The sequence below is a fragment of the Sinohyriopsis cumingii genome, chromosome 5, assembly GCF_028554795.1.
Source record: "Sinohyriopsis cumingii isolate HCF-2022 chromosome 5, ASM2855479v2, whole genome shotgun sequence".
In the NCBI taxonomy this organism is placed as follows: Eukaryota; Metazoa; Mollusca; class Bivalvia; order Unionida; family Unionidae; genus Sinohyriopsis; species Sinohyriopsis cumingii.
This window is the reverse complement of record NC_142965.1, coordinates 53625898-53645632: the sequence shown is the minus strand read 5'-3', so window position 1 is coordinate 53645632 and position 19735 is coordinate 53625898. Positions and strand designations below refer to the sequence as shown.

The 19735-nt window shown below is 34.2% G+C and overlaps 1 protein-coding gene across 6 annotated transcripts in view; it reads left to right on the top strand.

The window, feature by feature from the left end:
• The window catches only part of LOC149799184 (uncharacterized), a 124245-nt gene extending 105025 nt beyond the window's left edge, over positions 1-19220 (top strand). For all 6 annotated transcript variants that reach the window (XM_089958424.1, XM_089958423.1, XM_089958422.1 and 3 more), the window contains 3 exons: positions 6979-7136; positions 13712-13854; positions 15851-19220. In XM_089958424.1, the coding sequence (XP_089814550.1) occupies positions 6979-7136; positions 13712-13854; positions 15851-15991 (442 nt within the window). In that variant the 3' untranslated portion in view covers positions 15992-19220. The remainder of the gene's footprint in view (positions 1-6978; positions 7137-13711; positions 13855-15850) is intronic.
• The last annotated feature ends 515 nt before the right edge of the window (positions 19221-19735 follow it).

Genomic DNA, 19735 nt, shown 5'->3' with positions numbered 1-19735 from the left:
GTAGTTTGGAACACTGACCCTTACAATTAAAATCAGCAGAAATATTTGGAAATGTGATATTATAAATTATTTATGTCTCAGATTTTTGGGGCATTTTCTTTGAAAAGTGTAGTAAAGTAAAATGTATTAAACAAAATGAATCATACTCAGTTGTGTCATCTTGGTAATTTTATAAAACCAGAACAGTTTAAATATTTGAATGATCAATTGATATATATAATTACAGAAAGCCCAGCATTGTCCCAAAATGAGCGGTAGTTATGCTTTATGTAACATGCAAGTAGGACCTATTAATTTATATTATATACATAGGTGGTTTCATTATGCAGACCTGTTTACCCCTATCATTTTATACTTTGTACAGATAGCAGCCTCAAATACACCCTTTACATTGAGCTAACATTGTATGCATTTGTCAAAAATGATTAAAAAATCCAGACTGTCAATTCCGATTATGGATTATGTTGTTGAAAAAGGTATTGTGTATCACAATTTTACTGGACACGTATGTCATTTCTGCCCTCCATGCTCAGTAGAAACAGTATGGGCAAGATGCTGGTTGAGTATGTCACATAAACTGCAAAAATGAAAGCTTTTAGAGCCTAATGATAACCATAAAGCCTACAGAGAAATTATTGGTTTCAAAACAGAAAATGTAAAGCATTGTATTAGGACACATGGAACTGTCTTGTCAAGGAAAGGAATACATTTTTTTATTGTTTTTTGCACTGATTTCTTTTGTTCTTGTGGGGGGAGAGAAAAAGAAAAATCACCAGAGTTGAAGTGATGATGTGTAAATTGGTTATAAACATGAATCTCCTGCTGACTTCCTGTAGGTATTCCAAGCACTTTTAGGATGTCAGCAAATAAGCTGTTGTTACCATCCTTAAGACTTTAATATGAAAATAAAATGTTGAAAAAAAATCACATAAATCGGTCAAACACTTTTCAAGATATGACCTTTCAAAGTTTTTTAGGGACTTTGGAAATTTGCAATCCCCACCAAAAATGCAATTACCATCAACTTCAGATGAGTAAAAAGAAATAAAATTTGAAGCTATACAACAGTGGCATTTACTGCAAAGCTAGACAAGTTCCTTGTTATTCAAGAAAGGCAAGCACTACAATCATACACAAAAAATGCTTTTTATTAGGTTCACTCGAAAACTGTAAAACTACAGAGGGTGGCCTTACTGGACAAGCCAGAAATTGAGCTTTTCCATGTCTTTGCAACCTTGCTATAATAAGACTATATGATATTTAAATGCAAATTAAAGTATGTTCCTGTGAGAAAACTTTCTGAAAACAAAGCCCAATTTTTTCTGGGCCAATGGGTATGAAACTTTTGCCATACCAGATCATAGAAATCGGGGAAAAGAGCAAAAATATAAATGTCCGAAAACAATGCAAAAATGACAATTTTCAAAAGGTCACAACTATTTTATTTATAAACAGATTTTAATAAATCTTGTACCAAAATGCAGGATATTATATGAAGAATTCTTGCAATAAACAATGTGTCAACATTAGTGTGAAAGTAGGTTTTAAAGCAGAAGCAATATCTGAAAATAGGCAAAAATGACAAAAACAACAATTTTCAAAAGTTTACAACTTCATCAACTAGTAACTGATTATGATAGTTTTTGCACCAAAATGGAGCATATTACAGCCTTAATGCATACATATTAATAAAGCAAATATAATTATGATAAAGCAAAGATAGGTTACAAAGCAAGAACCATTGACAAAGTATCAAAATCTTTCACTATGACTAACGTTTTGAAGATAATGTACACTTAAAACAGTAGATACAATTGTAAATGTCATAAAGGACCAATTTGTTTAAAATAATCAGAAAAGTAACATCTTTAACAAAGTTTTAGCTTGAGAATTTTATTCTGCTGTATTTTGCTGGTCAATGTGTTCAATATTTTTAACTTTCCAAGTTCAGCCATCACTTGAAACTGGTTGTACATTAAAGTTCAAATCAAACACAAAACACAACTTAACCACAGCAATGTCATCACTAGCTTGCCATTTGAAGCAATCGGTTTTGGTTTTCATCTGACATAAAAACAGTACGAGTGCCAGATCAGGTTGTTGTACTTCCAACACTTGTCCAGTGTAATATTGGTCATCGTAATACACAGCTACCCATGTGAAGCATTATGAGGATAGGATGTCTCAGGATAGTTTCTTAATCCACTCATAAACCTGAAATGTATAAGGGTAGAAAGAGTTAAGTCAGATGCACTTGAACTGATGAATGCAACAAAGCAAAAGAAAAATATTAAGTAAAAGAATTCAAATAAATTTGTGTAGATTATTTGTTCAGCCCAAAACAGTTTTTGTTTTTAAAAATGGTCTTGTTCTTTGATTTCCTAAATCAGGCTGAATTAATTTCACACAAAGTATTTTTAAAAAAATTAGGTACTTTTCAGCAACATTTAATGATGCTGACCTGAAAATATACAGAGTTGTTACAGACTAGAAAAATTAGAAATGCCATGTAGATATATAAAAATTGGAAATTGAGGATAGGTCTTGTAGTTTTAACATACTAAAATTACAGTCTGTAGTTGGATTTACAATGCCCTTTCATCGTTAATAAACATTTATCCCAGATTTTGGACCTTGCTCAAAATTAAAAACCGAAAGAAACAAAGTGAAAAGAAATAAAGAAGGGTAACAAAGCCCATTTTCCTTTTGGTGTTTAAAATCACAAAGGTCAAAGGTCACAATTTTATCGCTATCCAATTCAATCTATTGATTATTACTTGCTCAGTCACATACAAGAAGAAAAAAAATATGTCAGCAAATTTACTTTAAATACATAAAATAACATGCTAAGCTTCATCCGAGGCCATTTTTGCATGCGTATTTCATGTGTAAAAATGACTTAACTGAAGAAATCGGACTCGAAAGGTTTTCCTTGAACTGCAGAACAGGACCTCAAATTAATGACTTCAGGTACTCAAAATACAGATATAAGGACAAAAATAAATATAAAACATTAAAAACAAATCATTTTACTTACAAACTAGTGATAAATAATCCATGGATGGAATATCGGATGCCATAATATGTCTTGGATTTACATCGAGTTGTGTGGCAAAAGTGTTAGGCCAGCCATTGCATATGGCTTTTTCCCAGCATACTTTAAAAAGTGCAGTGATCTTGCATGACGTCACGGAAAATTCTGATGTTCATACAGAAATAAAGTATAATGAACACGCTTTAAAATGATATCAAATTTGTATTTTAAAATTGAGATTTACCTGAAAAATTGTCATTTTAAAGTTTTCAAAATGTAAAATTGGATGCAAAATCAAAACCGATTTACACAGTAAAGATATCAAAATGTAGGTTATTCTCTCTACTTTACAATGGTGCTAAATATAGTAACATGGGAAATACCATGCATAATCCCAAGCCTTACAAAATATGTATGTAAAATTTCAGTTCAGATGAACTGCCGCTGCACAAATTATGCCCTTTACATACCTCAAATAAACATATTTTTAAATAAGAAAATAAAAGAAAAACACAAAGATTATGCATAAAATGATAGAAGAAAAGTGGTTCTTGTGACAAATGCATATATTTATTGATTTTATGAATAGTGATCGCATAACATTTATTGTTCAAAATGTGCAAAATTTTGACTTTTGCTCTTCTGGCAGCCCATTGACTTGATCAGCTAGGGCAGCTTGGAATACCTACATAATGACAAGGATTAACAATGCTCAGATGTGATTTTTTACAGTATAGAAAGGGCATAATGACAAGAATTAGTAATACTCAGATGAGATTTTTTACAGTATAGAAAGGACATAATTACAAGGGATTACCAATACTCATATGAGACATTTCACAGCATAGAAAGGACATAATGACAAGGATTACCAATAGTCACATGGGATATTTTACAGCATAGAAATTTTATAATGACATGAATTACCAATACTCACATGAGATATTTTACAGCATAGAAAGGACACAATGACAAGGATTACCAATACTCACATGAGATTTTTGTGGCATAGAAAGAACATAATGACAAGTATTACCAATACTCACATGAGATATTTTACAGCATAGAAAGGACATAATGACAAGGATTACCAATACTCACAAGGGCAATTTTTTGTGGCATAGAAAGGACATAATGACAAGTATTACCAATACTCACATGAGCTATTTTACAGCATAGAAAGTACATAATGACAAGGATTACCAATACTCACATGAGATATCTTACAGCATAGAAAGGACACAATGACAAGGATTACCAATACTCACATGAGATTTTTTGTGGCATAGAAAGGACATAATGACAAGGATTACCAATACTCACACCCGAGTGGCCGAGTGGTCTAAAGCGTTCTCCGTTACGGATCACTGCCATCTCACCTCTGTCTGCGCCGGTTCGAGTCACAGATTCAACCAATGTAGGTATGTGAGAAAGCATGCCAGTAGCTTCTCGTGGGTCGGTGGTTCTCTCTGGGGTTTTCCCGGGTTCTTCCTCCACCATTAATACTGGCCGCCATATATAGCCTATCGTGTGCTGAAAAATGGCGTTAAACCCCACAACAACAACAACAACAACCAATACTCACATGGGATTTTTTACAGCATAGAAAGGACATAATGACATGGATTACCAATACTCACATGAGATATCTTACAGCATAGAAAGGACACAATGACATGGATTACCAATACTCACATGAGATATCTTACAGCATAGAAAGGACACAATGACAAGGATTACCAATACTCACATGAGATATTTTACAGCATAGAAAGGACACAATGACAAGGATTACCAATACTCACATGAGATTTTTTGTGGCATAGATAGGACACAGTGACAAGGATTACCAATACTCACATGAGATATTTTACAGCATAGAAAGGACACAATGACAAGGATTACTAATACATGAGATTTTTTGTGGCATAGAAAGGACATAATGACAAGGATTACCAATACTCACATGGGATTTTTTACAGCATAGAAAGGACATAATGACATGGATTACCAATACTCACATGAGATTTTTTTGTGGCATAGAAAGGACATAATGACAAGGATTATCAATACACACATGAGATATTTTACAGCATAGAAAGGACATAATGAAAAGGATTACCAATACTCACACTGGATTTTTTACAGCATAGAAAGGACACAATGACAAGGATTACCAATACTCACAAGATTTTTTTGTGGCATAGAAAGGACACAATGACAAGGATTACCAATACTCACAAGATTTTTTTGTGACATAGAAAGGACATAATGACAAGGATTACCAATACTCACAAGATTTTTTTGTGGCATAGAAAGGACATAATGACAAGGATTACCAATACTCAGATGAGGTTTTTGCTGCATAGAAAGGAGCTTACTCCAGATCACTTAATGATTAACATTCACTGAGGGAAATTTTTAAGCAACACAGTGTGTAAGTCATTAATCTTCAAACAACTGAATAAGAACTGTTTGTGCTCTTTTAATATTTATATTGTTGTTTACAGTATTCATGTACGCCAGATTAGTCATTTTATAGTCAGATCCTTTGATGTTTTGCACCAGACAAGTCATTTTTCAGTCAGATCATTGGATATTTTGTACCAGACAAGTCATTTTGCAGTCATGTCCTTGGGTATTTTGTACTAGACAAGTCATTTTTCAGTCAGGTCCTTGGATGTTTTGCGCCAAACTTGTCATTTTTCAGTGAGGTCCTTGGATATTTTACACGTAACTAGTCATTTTGCAGTCAGATCCTTGGATATTTTACATGTAACTAGTCATTTTGCAGTCAGATCCTTGGATATTTTGTACCAGACAAGTCATCTTTCAGTCACTTCTTTGAGTGTTTTGCATCTAACAGGTCATTTTTCAGTCACTTTCTTGGATGTTTTGCACCAGACAAGTCATTTTTCAGTCACATCCTTGGATGTTTTACACCAGACAAGTCATTTTGCAGTCAGGTCCTTGGATATTTTGTACCATACTAGTAATTTTGCAGTCAGTTCCTTGGATATTTTACAGGTGACTAGTCAATTTGCAGTCACGTCCTTGGATATTTTGTACCAGGCTAGTCACTTTTCAGTCAAGAGCTTGGATATTTTGCACACATCTTCACAAATTTAGTTCTCTTTTGTTTATTTGAGATTTAAATGTTTTGTCTGTCATCAGTACAGTACCCAAATATCTGCTAGTCATTTATATTATTCTTGTTGTAAGTGATTCTTGTATCAGACACTGATTGTTACGGGTTTTACATGTCATGGTCTAATGTAGTCATATATAATATTTACTGCTCATCAGTATAAGACTATGTCAGTTTAAGATCTTTTTTTTTCATTTGTTCATTGAGATATTTTTTAGTTTTAGGTAGTACCATTTTCAGTTTGTTACAATATTACAGCTTATAGACTTAACATAAAATCTTTGTTAATTATCAGTACAGTACTATGAAATTGATGGACTCCAGTATTATATACTTTTCAGTTTGAATATTACAGATTTGTGCCCAAGTTGCAAAGAATGTGATCTCGTGTTTATACCATGTAAGACTGGAAGTAACGGAAAAGGTATATGGTTCCTCTTCATTTGTGAAATTTAGCTAGGTTGGCTTATATTTTTTTCTTTCTGTGTTGTTAATGTGATTTATCAGGCAATAAAATTACTAAAATGGAAGAATTTTCTTGGTAAACTGGAAGCTAGGAAAGTACTACACATAAGCCTGGAAAATTACACTTTTTTACCTGAAAGATTACACATCTTCAGGTTGAGGTGGGGTTGGGGGTAAACAGGTCTGTATATGCTAGTGGTCACTATTGCAGGAGTGTCTGCATGTGGGTTAAGCCCTTGCCAGTCTACTGTACTTGTACTATAGAGACATAAATCAGGATTGTTGTTGGATTTTCACTCTGTTTGACAATTACTTGATGTATTGTTGTCAGGCACATACAGATATTGGAAGAAGAAGTGGACCAAGAGAGGGCAGATATGCAGAGTCGATCAGACTCTACCATTGTGCATTATGAGGAGCAACTGCATATGATGCGCAGCCAAAAAGCCAGGCTTGAGGAAGAGCTGGAGCAGGAGAGACAGAACTCAGGTAATTAGTTGGAGTTTATTTTTTAGCTATAATTTTTAAAGACAAGACGAGCTTATGCATTGTTCTGTCATACAGTATCTGTCTGATAGCACAAGTTTGTTTTCGCTGTTCCTCCTAAAGTATTCATCCCAAGGTCTATTTTTGTCTTAAATGTAAATGGTATTCTTCCAAAATCATTATGGTGGCCATATTCAATCTTTCCAGTGACGGCTGTTCCATTAAAACATATTTGGGACCCAGAGAAGGCAGTTTTAAAGTGGGGTACTCACCCATAGATGCAATTTAGAATTGTCTTATTTTAATATGAACTATGTGAAATCAAAGTACCCTGGCATTTTTTTTTTTAAAAACTGCCTTCTGTGGGTACCATGTATGTTTAAATGGCAAAACCCTGACCTAGTTGTTTGCTACTTCACCAACTTTGTTTGGTAAGGGGAGAACATAATGCATACTCTTCTTACATTTTCCAAAATGACCCTCAGATCCCTGTTTTCTTTTCCATTTTATGTTGAAAACTATCCCCCACATGAATGGCAATAGTTATGTGGATTCAGATATGGTCCTTGTGATTTGGAGCATAGAGTTTAAGAAGACTGAGTCAATCTAGACTAAAGAGACAACAAGTATGTGAAGTTCAGCTTGCAGTTTGGATTTTTTTTCTCCACTGATTGTACATATCGCTAATATTTTTACTGTTCCAGGCAAAATTGCAACCATGTACAAATAAAGTGCCCCATACACTCTTTCATGTTGCTACATATACTTTGTACTGTAAGCACAGATACCATGTGCTTTTTTTACCATATTTAAGCCATTTATATTAATGTGCCTTGGGATATTTGGTACTTTCTCACTTTCTTGACAATCACAGACATGTCATGACATAATTTCTTAAGTTTTGGTACCAGCTACATACTTTGCAAGAACTTGCACATCTTTCCAGTGTCACCTCACAATGCAATGAATATTTATTAACAGTGATCTGAAACAGCAGAGCCCTGTTATTTGGTATGATTGTAGATTATTTATTTTCCAATTGGCTAAGCCAGTTTATATCATCATTATAAAGGGTACCATGATAGTTCATCATATACGCAGACTGTTGTGATAATCAGTATCCTTCATTACTTGATGCATGGAAAAACACATGGCCATTTCTCCATCAAATGCATTACCTGATCACATTACATTAGGACACTTTTCTCTGCTACCTCTCTATCTAGCCCTCTAAGAAAAATGGAAAGAAAGGTCTTTTTGTGTATTATATAGACAAAGGGAACCAACCCTTACAGGTTAACTCCCCTTTTGGCCCACTAGCAGGATGCCATTATATCCGGTTTTAAGCAGTGTTTACTTTCACTGCCATGCTGTAAAGATGTTCTCCAGAGAATCCAGTTAAATTCTAACTTCTGAAGCTTAAATTTAATCACCTACTTTTAAGTTTCACTGATACAGCAAGACTAAATGTAGTTTTATATGGTGATACAACACTTTGGTAAAAAAAATCTGGTTAGATTTATTGAGATTTTGGAAATTATCGTACTGTTTATTTTCATCAAAACTGACTTTAAACAGCAATGTAAATTTCACAAGTAGAATTTCCTAGGCACTGTTTGTAGGCATTTACTCATTACTCATTTTTTATAATGGGATTGGCATTTATTTTAGATCACACACACACACACACACATTGTGACCCCACTATAACACGGTAGTTGGGAGCTATAAAACCCGACCGCGTTATGTACCAATCCGTGTTATATGCAACCAGGTCAGTTAGCTGAAGTAAATGTACCCCCCAAAAAATTGTGGTGTGTGTGTGTGTGGGGGGTAATAAATGCGGGCAGTAAAATACGTGCTTCGTCGACACAGTTACCATCTTAAATTGATGCATATTAAATGAGAAATACACCTGTAGTGAAAACAAAGAAGACATAATATAATAGTTTACTTTATTTAGAGAACCATGAATTGGTACATATACATGAATCCTGTTTATATATAAATGTCAAATGTATAGCATGAATAGAGTATCAACACCGTGTACTCACCTGCAAACCTCATCATATACATTGAATTCACAATACAAGTGATTCCATCGAAAATATGCACACACACAGCTTTAAAATATTAATTAATTTTGTAACAGGTCATATTGGTCTTAATTCAGTGGAAAAACATAGCACAATCACATAACGAATAATGAAACACATTTACTTTAAAGTACGTTCTAAGTCAGTAAAAATTAGTTTGCGTTTTAAGCCGCCATTGGTAGCGTTTGTAAGCATAAACTTTTTCCCTACAAAAAAGGACACTTTCACAGCACAGTTAACGTGTTCCAGTCATGTTGGAAAATGCAAAAATCCATCAGATTCCATCACTTTTATTTAAGTTTGGTACTGACTTCCTTTGAAGAAAAGTTCTTTGCTGTTATTGAAGGATTGTAGTTGGCTTTCTTTGATGAAGGGTGCATGCGCTATTAAAGTCACCGCTAAAGGACAGCTTTGGAGAACCAAACGAATGCCATTTCTTATTGTGGCGGCAACATCAAATAATTGTATTGCATGATTGAGACTGGTATTTTTTCCATTTGCTGAGTACGTTTTCATAACAGTCGGTGCTCAAAGGTAATCTGTTTCCTTTGAAATTTCAGCAAACTATTTTATCTGGGTACATTTTTAAAAAGGAATTGGCCGTCGTTTAGACTATTCTAGTTACTGTCCCTCCATGCCTACTGAATAAACCAATAAGTAAGATGTATCTCTTTTTTAACATTTGTGGTAGCAGCATGATGCTGCCTTCCATGCATGTGTCTGAAAATTAACAAAGGGTCAACAGATGATAGAGACACAGGTGTTCTGATGACAGGGATTATTACAGAAAACGTGAGTGTTCTGAAGGATTTAATTTTGAGTGAAAAGAAGAGGAATTTTACTTACCATCCACATACAAATATCAGTCTTTGTAAATATATTAATTACTAGCAAGCGGCCGAAAATCCGATGAAAGATAGATTATGAGACAATGCCTCGTCCTGTTGATCTCCGTTACCAGAAATGTCAACAACAAAAAAGCGGATATTTCACAACAATCAGAACTCGTGCTAGATGTCAAGATAAGCGGATTATGATATAACAATGCACTGTTTAGATGGTTTGTCAGTATGGACAAAGAATTTGTTTATGTAACAATAGATAAATTTCAGTGAATTTTATATCCAGTCTGCGGCTTCCTTTCATGGGGCCGCTGAATTTCTGCACTCCAAACCAATGGTCGTATATAAAAGTTTAAACAGCCAACAATGTTGCCAATAAATAAAAAGCCACATGGTATGTTTTGCAGCCAATAAGGAAAAACAATCGAAGTTTGCGACATTGGCGAAGACCTACGCGATCCCAGAATAAACTTTTTATGCAGTTTTTTTCTTCTTTCTTTTAAGAAGAAAATACTTTTTTGTGTACGAGAAAAATGCATATAAAATTTCAGGAGCCAAGCCACGATCATCTTGTATTATTCATACCCAATCTCTTCCCCAAAATGATAAGCAACTTTTTACCTTTTTTTTTGTACTTTTTAAGAATTTTTTTTTTGTGCACAAGAAAAATACATGTATATGAAATTTCAGGAGCCACGCCGTGACCGCGTTATATCCAAAATCGCGTTATAACGGAGTGTGCTATAGCAGGGTCACACTGTATGTATATTTGTTGTATGCACTGGTATGTTTATTCTCTTATTTTCTTCATTATTGAGATGACAACACAGTACACTAAATTCAAGTAATTCAAAGTCTTGAAGGATGTCCACGAAACATGCACGTTTTGTACCAGATATTCTTTCTCACACACCTGTAAAATGCATGTTGCATGGTCTAATGTTCTTAAGAAACAAGTCAGTGGATTGTATAATGAGATCACTATGTTATGTGCTGATTTGACACCCCACATCAGAATCGCTATGTTTCTAATCAGCATGAAGTGCCGAGTTGACACCCCACATCAGAATCGCTATGTTTCTAATCAGCATGAAGTGCTGATTTGACACCCCACATCAGAATCACTATGTTTCTAATCAGCATGAAGTGCCAAGTTGACACCCCACATCAGAATCGCTATGTTTCTAATCAGCATGAAGTACTGATTTGACACCCCACATCAGAATCGCTGTTTCTAATCAGCATGAAGTGCCGAGTTGACACCCCACATCAGAATCACTATGTTTCTAATCAGCATGAAGTGCTGAGTTGACACCCCACATCAGAATCGCTATGTTTCTAATCAGCATGAAGTGCTGATTTGACACCCCACATCAGAATCGCTGTTTCTAATCAGCATGAAGTGCTGAGTTGACACCCCACATCAGAATCACTATGTTTCTAGTCAGCATGAAGTGCTGAGTTGACACCCCACATCAGAATCGCTCACATGCCTCTTGGAGAATGCTGAGTTACCACCTCCATCCCCAGTGCTCCCACCCAAAGATACAGAAGACAGCACCAGATTCTAATGTAGTTGGAATGAGAGATGGTTCCAACCAACAGGTGGAATCGCTCATTCTCTCTCTCTCCTCGATAAGGCTTTCACATTAGGGATAAGCTTTTAGCTCCACCCATGAGATTTGACAACCCTAACTCAAATATCACCCTGCTTTTGGATGTGAAGTTTCAGAGTCATACATGTTGCCACTGATGAGGCATGAATATTCAAAACCCTGTACACTGTCTGTGCACGACAAGTTTCTTGCCATATGTGAAGGTGTATTTTATTTGACTTCAGGGATATACAAATGTGATAAAAGTCAGCTTGCCCAGGGCAAGCTGACTGAAAAATTGAGCTTGCCATGGAACATTTGAGTTTGCCCCAAACATACCATCCCAGCATGAATACTTCAGTAAGACAAATAATAATATATTTTAAGGAAATTGCATTATATTTTTTGAAACTTTTGTTTCCTTCATATCTTTGTTGGCTCCTTACAACCATATGTCATCTAAAAATATGTATGTAAATAATACACATAGATATGTTAATTAGAAAGAGTTCAAATGTAGACATAGTTGGAAGAGCAAAAGAAGACATGTACATGTATATAGACATATAAAGGGATAGGTAGAAAAGATTTGGAAAAAGCTACATTTGAATGAGAGAGAAATAAAGTTAAAACATGACTGTAATGTTTTATTTATACTCACAACTCAAGGATTTGTGAACACTTATTTTATCCTGTTAAACAATTATTATATAGTCACCTTCGGGTCAGTGACATGCATCAAACAATTTGATAATCTGACTTTAGAGAATGATTTGAGACTTAATTTTGTCTATTTGCCAAGCAGTATGTATCGAGTCTTCTTTAATTATTATGTAAATATCATATCATAAACACTGCTTGTGGGTGTTACATCCATCAAGGTTTGAATGAAATCCTCTTGGAAGTTAATCGTTAGAGACAAGGGCCTTTTATTTCCAAACATACACCTGTCAAAGAAATCACGCAAGTTAACATAACATGAAACTTGAAAGCTAACATAAAACTTGAAAGTTGGCAAATCCCTAATATGTACAGATATTATGATTTCAATGTAACTGGTAAGTTTAAATATAAACATTTATTCCTTATTTGTCAAAACTCATTTTAATAGTACATATTCTTATTATCATGTCTTTTGCATGAGAAATGCGAGACTGATCTTGAAATTGACTACGAGATGGAAATCACACTTTTACACACACACACACACACACACACACACACACACACACACACATATATATATATATATATATATATATATATATATATATATATATATATATATATATATATATATATATATATATATATATTATATATATATATATATATATATATATATATATATATATATATATATATATATAATGGCAGGATCACAAGGTATAAAACTTGCAGAGCATGAAGTATTAGGAACTGAATTTCAACCTCTTGTCACTAAATTAGATTTGGATGGAGTTATGTATTTTACCCAGACACCAGCATTCAAAAAAAATTCTTGTATCTTGCATTCCTCTCTCAATTTTATTGACTTGCCAGAGGGCTAATGCCTTGCAAATTTGAGTTTTCCTGGATCAAGTTTGAGTTTTTCCTGGGATCTGGAAAAGTGGATATTGCTGGCTGGACCGAACAAACTGCGTTTTGACTTATAAAGAGGGATAGATGGATGAATGGCTGGTCTGCTGTCCAGCTGTACCACCTAACCATCATGGCTTTTATCATCCTCCACATCCTATTCCAACTGTCAATTAACCAGTCCAGCTGTACATAGATGCTATAGCCAAAAGCAGTGGTCACAAATTGGTTATCTTGGACTTACACAGTGAAATGTTTTGTTGACATATCCATCACTTACAATGCTTATTGGTATGCCCATGTACAGTATTTATTGACATACCCATGTACAGTGTTTGTTGACATGCTCATCTTGTAAAATGAATGACATAATAATCATGTACAGTTTATTGACATGCCCATCATGTAAATTGTTTGTTGACATACATACCATGTACAGTGTTTTTTTTTCTTCTTTTGATTACTAGTGAGGTACAGTAGTGAACATCAACATAGCACAGAAGAGGCTGATGAGGAGGGGGAAGAGGAGCACATATACAGGAGTACAGAGTCCATCCACAGTAGCCAGGCCATGTCACTCACTGATGTAGGGGACCCTGAGGATCTAGAGGTGAGATGATCTTTTCATGATGTAACCATATTTCTGTGTATCTCCATGTGTTCTGTCTGTCCACATCACAAATTATATTTTCTGTCATGAATTTCTGACGGAATGTCATGTGGTCAAGTTTTATTTTCACCTTTCTTCCATTAAAATTGTACTGATTGATGGCCCCTATTTGATTTTGGTGGCGCTCACCAGATAATATGTACTTTTGAGAGAGTGACGTATGTAAGGTGAAGTAGTTCGCATTTAAAACATGCACAGTGGAGAGAATGTTTGCATACCTCTATGCTACATTAATGTAATGTGGATGATATTTCTTTTGGATATTGTACTTTTGGAAATTTTACATGATTTAAGCACACTGCTAACTAAAATGACTGCTCCCTTGTGTTAAAAAATCAGTCTGAATTAGTCTAAAGTACACTATACATAGCAGCTATTAAAATAGGGAAAATGAATTTTGCCAGACTAGACAGTACCAGCTTCTGAAAGTGCAATGAATGAATTACCAAATATATAAAATGTAAAAAAAAGTTATCGGCTCTTTTTTATACAATTGACCTCTGAAGTTCAGGAAGTGAAAATGACCAAGTAGAGCTAGCACTTTTTTGAAAGGTGCACATTTGAAGTAAGGCCAAGCTGTATACTCTATAACCCATAGTACACCCATCAATCATACACCAAAATAAAGGGAATTAAAGGTTCTTTGCATTATACCTAAGATATACAAGGTCTTTTTTAAATAGCCAGTATAACCAGTGAGGAAACCCGGGGACATTCTTTTTCTTTAAAATCCTAACCCTATGCAAAATGCGAAACTGTATAGCGCCACCTTTGAACCTTTGCATATTAAAACAAAGCTTTCTTCAATAGCACCATACTGCAACAACAGCTGTCATACAGACTTCTTTAATTTCCTAGTTTTAACCAATTGCACAACAAATTCTGGCATTTTATGCTAATAACCCATACTGGCTTTGTTGGTCACATTAGGTGGTGAAAATTCAAATGAATCCAGAGGAATTTATAGGTATTTTGAGCACACTAAAAGTTGTGCATTTTTGGAAAAAGAACAGATAAAGTTGGCAGTTTGATGCAAAATCTCAATGTTGAACCTTTGAATAAAACTGACTCAACCTCAGTGGAGGAAACAACCAGCCTTGCATATGTGGCTACCAATTCTTGTACGTGCCATCATCAGGTGTCAAATTCAGGATGGGAGAGGTGCAAAGAGGTTGTTTTACCACTGATAGTCAGGCGACCTCATGGCTAAAGGTTTAATTTAAATCATATAATGGCACTTTTAATTCCCATTCTTCGTTATTTTAAGGAATGTCATGAGAAATACACATTTCTGATATAATGTACAACAGTTTTCATTCATAAAAAAATGACCACAATACTTTTACATTGTTTAAAATAGTAAATGCAACTAGAGGCAGATTAATGAAATTTGAAATCGAGTAAATAATGTTTTAATTAGAAAAGTTTGAAATTTGTAGTCATTTGAAATGTTGGCACAGTATTATTAATTTTTTTGTTGTTTTGCAATGTACATCTGTGTGTATATATTGCATTGCTTTATACTGAGCCATATGAACTGGCTGTATGGTTAATAATGTTATCTCATTGCCCTTTAAAATTTTATATATATATATATATATATATATATATATATATATATATATATATATATATATATATATATATATATATATATATGTGTGTGTGTGTGTATCATATTGGAGGGAATTTCCATGTCACTCACAACCAGATAATTAACACTAGATCAAGTTTACTATATGTTGTGGAATATATTACATGTGCACAAGATAATTCAAAATACATAAAATATCGGGATTTTAATTGATTCAAAAGTCTTTGAATTTTGGTGCTTTCAGTTAATCAATGACATGATCTCCATGTTTTAGATGCTTTGACATAATATTAGCATGTGATTAAATCTGATCACTGATTTTTTGATTGCATTCTCATTCAGCTGCCAGAGACTGTTTCTGAGAAGTTCCTAGCTGAAGAGCAGAAAAGAGCACATGATCTGGAGAAAATGATAGAGAATCATATCTTGCAGCTGAAAACTAATACTAATGCCACCATAAAGAAAATTTCATCACCGCTCTGAATAAAGAATAATGAGATTAATTTTTACCAGTACATGGAATTGTATTTTTAGTTTAGTTTGTCATTCCATGGAAATAAAGAACTGACTTGGAATTCATAAACTTTCCATGCATAAGACTGTTATAGACTCAAATTTCAGTATTTTTATTACTATGCATGTTAGTAACCAATAATTGGTAGGGTTGTCATCATACTTAGCCAGTGTATTGTATCATTATTGAATTCAGTATGGTGATATTATGAGTAAAAATATAGCAATAGCACACAAATTTCAGGACGTTTCTCAGCCCCCCCCCCCCGTAAATTATTTACTAGTTCACTGTAATACAGATGACTAATACATTGTAGTATATTTACTAATAATTAATCGTGTCCATAGCATGAGTACATCTAATCTATATATGTTTGTGAGATATAAATAGCAAGAGTGTACAGGCAATGGTCATTATTAACAAAAACTGGAATTTTCTGTAAGTCCTTGGCCTTGCATTAAATGCCAGATTGCAGTGATCTGAAATACCATATATCTTCAAGTCCATCTGCAGAAAACAGACTATTTATTATATGCTGCTGCATAATGCACAAGCAGATTATGTGTTGTTTGTTCTACTCATGACTCTTAGCAAACTGCAGTGACCCAGATCAGCATGTGCGTTATATGTGTCTGGGTCTATGAAATTTGTAGTTCGACTGGATTTATAATTGGGTATATATGAACAAACTGCATCAGCCCAGATCAGAATGCATATTGTGACATCAGCTGAGTCTGTGCAGTTTGTTGTATGACTGGACTTTTAAGTGACCATATATGGTGTTATAAAGATGGTGATATTAAGGTGAAGATAATGTAAAAAAAAAACTGATGATACAACTCAAGTCTTACAATGATATCACTAGTGTTAACTTTAGAAACCATTTAGATATTTAGCCCTAAAGTTTGATGTAAATTCTTGCATGATGGGGATATTTATTTGCTTGTTTGAAAGCATGTTCTTTTTTTATATAAGCTGTAATCAGATGAGAATTTTATGTTCTGCCTGTCAGAGGACAGAGGCCATACGTCAGAAGGGTTTATGGGATGGCATGTCATCTGGCATCCATTTGCGAGCACACCTTTGTTATTGTTTCTCCATCAAAACTACAGAGAAGATTGTCATGACCTTTTAAACGCACATTAATCCCAGGGTCTGGTTGCTCCAGATGAAACTGGCTCATTGAAGCAGAAAAATGCAAGCTGTGACCTACAGCTTCATGCCATGTTCAGTTAAGCCCGGTTTTCAAACTCCTTCAGACATGTAGAAAAATACGTTTATCAACAAATTTGGTTTGTTGGAGTTTCTCAAGAATGTCAGAGATGGTTTCAAGATGGCAAGTAAAAAAAATAAAAGGTATGAAAAAATGAAATAATTGTGGATTATAAGATATTCGAGAGTCTCGGTTACTATATGGGGCTCTTGTCTTTATTGAACTAGCAATTGATCATCTACATAGAGCATTCTATATGCAAATATATGCCAGAACATGCTAAAATAACTTTGTAACTTGGGGTTTGGCCATGGACATGTAGTTTTGGTGAGTGCTCCAGCAGATAGCATTGTCCCAACATCTTCTGTGTCAGACTTAAACAGTTTATTTAGGGTCAAATCCTTTAAAACACTTTCAAAATTTTGAGTTGTATGACTTTGATAGTATTTTTAAAATTGTATTTTTCAGCAGGAAGCAAGGATCTTTACTTGCAGGTGAAAGTTACCCTCATTAAAGACCCCCAAATTTTGGATTTCTTTGAGATGTTTCAAAGCAGTTTAGCGCGCACAAGAAAATGTAATTGGAACAATACTTTCACCAAGTAATTTCCACTAGGTCAGAGGTTCATTTTTTTTATACCCTCCCCCACCCCCACCCCCCGTACAAATTAATGTGCTTTTAAAAACATTAAAATTTTAAGAGATTTTCATTAATTTGGGTGCATGGTTTATTTTTTTAGCCTTCCAATTTAACAATAATAACATTCCTGGAATTACAGTATATGCTTTATAAAATTAAATTTGAATTTTTTGGACTGCTCACACTAAAAACAGATTAGATATATGAATGATACAGAAATTTACCTTCTCATGCAAAAAGAGAATTTGTGATGTTTTTGATGATGTTACTAATAATAAAGCTCCAGCCAATTAGTAGGGTTATGGTTTTGATGATGTTACCAATAATAAAGTTCCAGCCAATTAGTAGGGTTATGGTTTTGATGATGTTACCAATAATAAAGTTCCAGCCAATTAGTAGGGTTATGGTTTTGATGATGTTACCAATAATAAAGCTCCAGCCAATTAATAGGGTTATGGTTTTGATGATGTTACCAATAATAAAGTTCCAGCCAATTAGTAGGGTTATGGTTTTGATGATGTTACCAATAATAAAGTTCCAGCCAATTAGTAGGGTTATGGTTTTGATGATGTTACCAATAATAAAGTTCCAGCCAATTAGTAGGGTTATGGTTTTGATGATGTTACCAATAATAAAGCTCCAGCCAATTAGTAGGGTTATGGTTTTGATGATGTTACCAATAATAAAGTTCCAGCCAATTAGTAGGGTTATGGTTTTGATGATGTTACTAATAATAAAGCTCCAGCCAATTAGTAGGGTTATGGTTTTGATGATGTTACCAATAATAAAGCTCCAGCCAATTAGTAAGGTTATGGTTTTGATGATGTTACCAATAATAAAGTTCCAGCCAATTAGTAGGGTTATGGTTTTGATGATGTTACCAATAATAAAGCTCCAGCCAATTAGTAGGGTTTTGTATTTGGTCCATCAATACAATATCACAGTACGTATGCATGATCTGGGGTGATTTTTATATTTACTGTTTTTCTTTTATTTCCAATGTTTTTAAGCATAAGCTTAGAAATAGACACATAATGATGCCATCATTATCTTTCTGTCAGGTGCTATTGAACAATATTAACTGATTGTGTCTGGCCTTCAGACGAAGTTTTACTTTGATGTGTCAGCTGGAAATGTTCATGTATCTTTTGCAAAGGTAATAATATTTCTCGACACTTGTGCAGAAAAGCTTTTTCATTATGAGCATAAAATCAAAACAACTGACAAACTAATATTACTGTTTGCGTTTATCTAGATGTAAAGTTTGTAGTAAAAAAACATGTATGTTAGTGAATGTGTATTGTCTGTTTTTATATGAAACTGTGATACAAAGTATTTTTATACAATCTCGTTTTGTTGCTTTTTATTAGTAAGAAATTTTCAAGATAACTACTTGGAATTGATGCAGTATTGAACAAACAGTTGTCTGACTTGCAGTAATATCACATTGAATGAGACGGTTAACTAACACTGAACTACACTGCATTTCAAAACTACCTTCACTCACTGCCTATTTCCGTACATTTTATTACATAAATCTCAGTATAGTCCTGCACCATAAATCCTTTAGGTAAAATGGAGTACAGACCTGCACCATAAAGTCCCTAAGGTAAAAATTTGATACAGTCCTGGTCCATAAAGTCCCTAGGGTAAAATTGAGTATATACAGTCCTGCACCATCAAGTCCCTTGGGTAACATTAAGTATAGTCCTGCACCATAAAATCCCTCAATATAGTGTTGCCCCATAATTTGTGGTCTTTTGTCCATTAGTGTAAAGAAACTCTGTATAATGTTTTCTTTTAACATGGGTGAGGTCATGCTACCACTCATCCCTTGCTATAATGTGCCTCATTATACAGC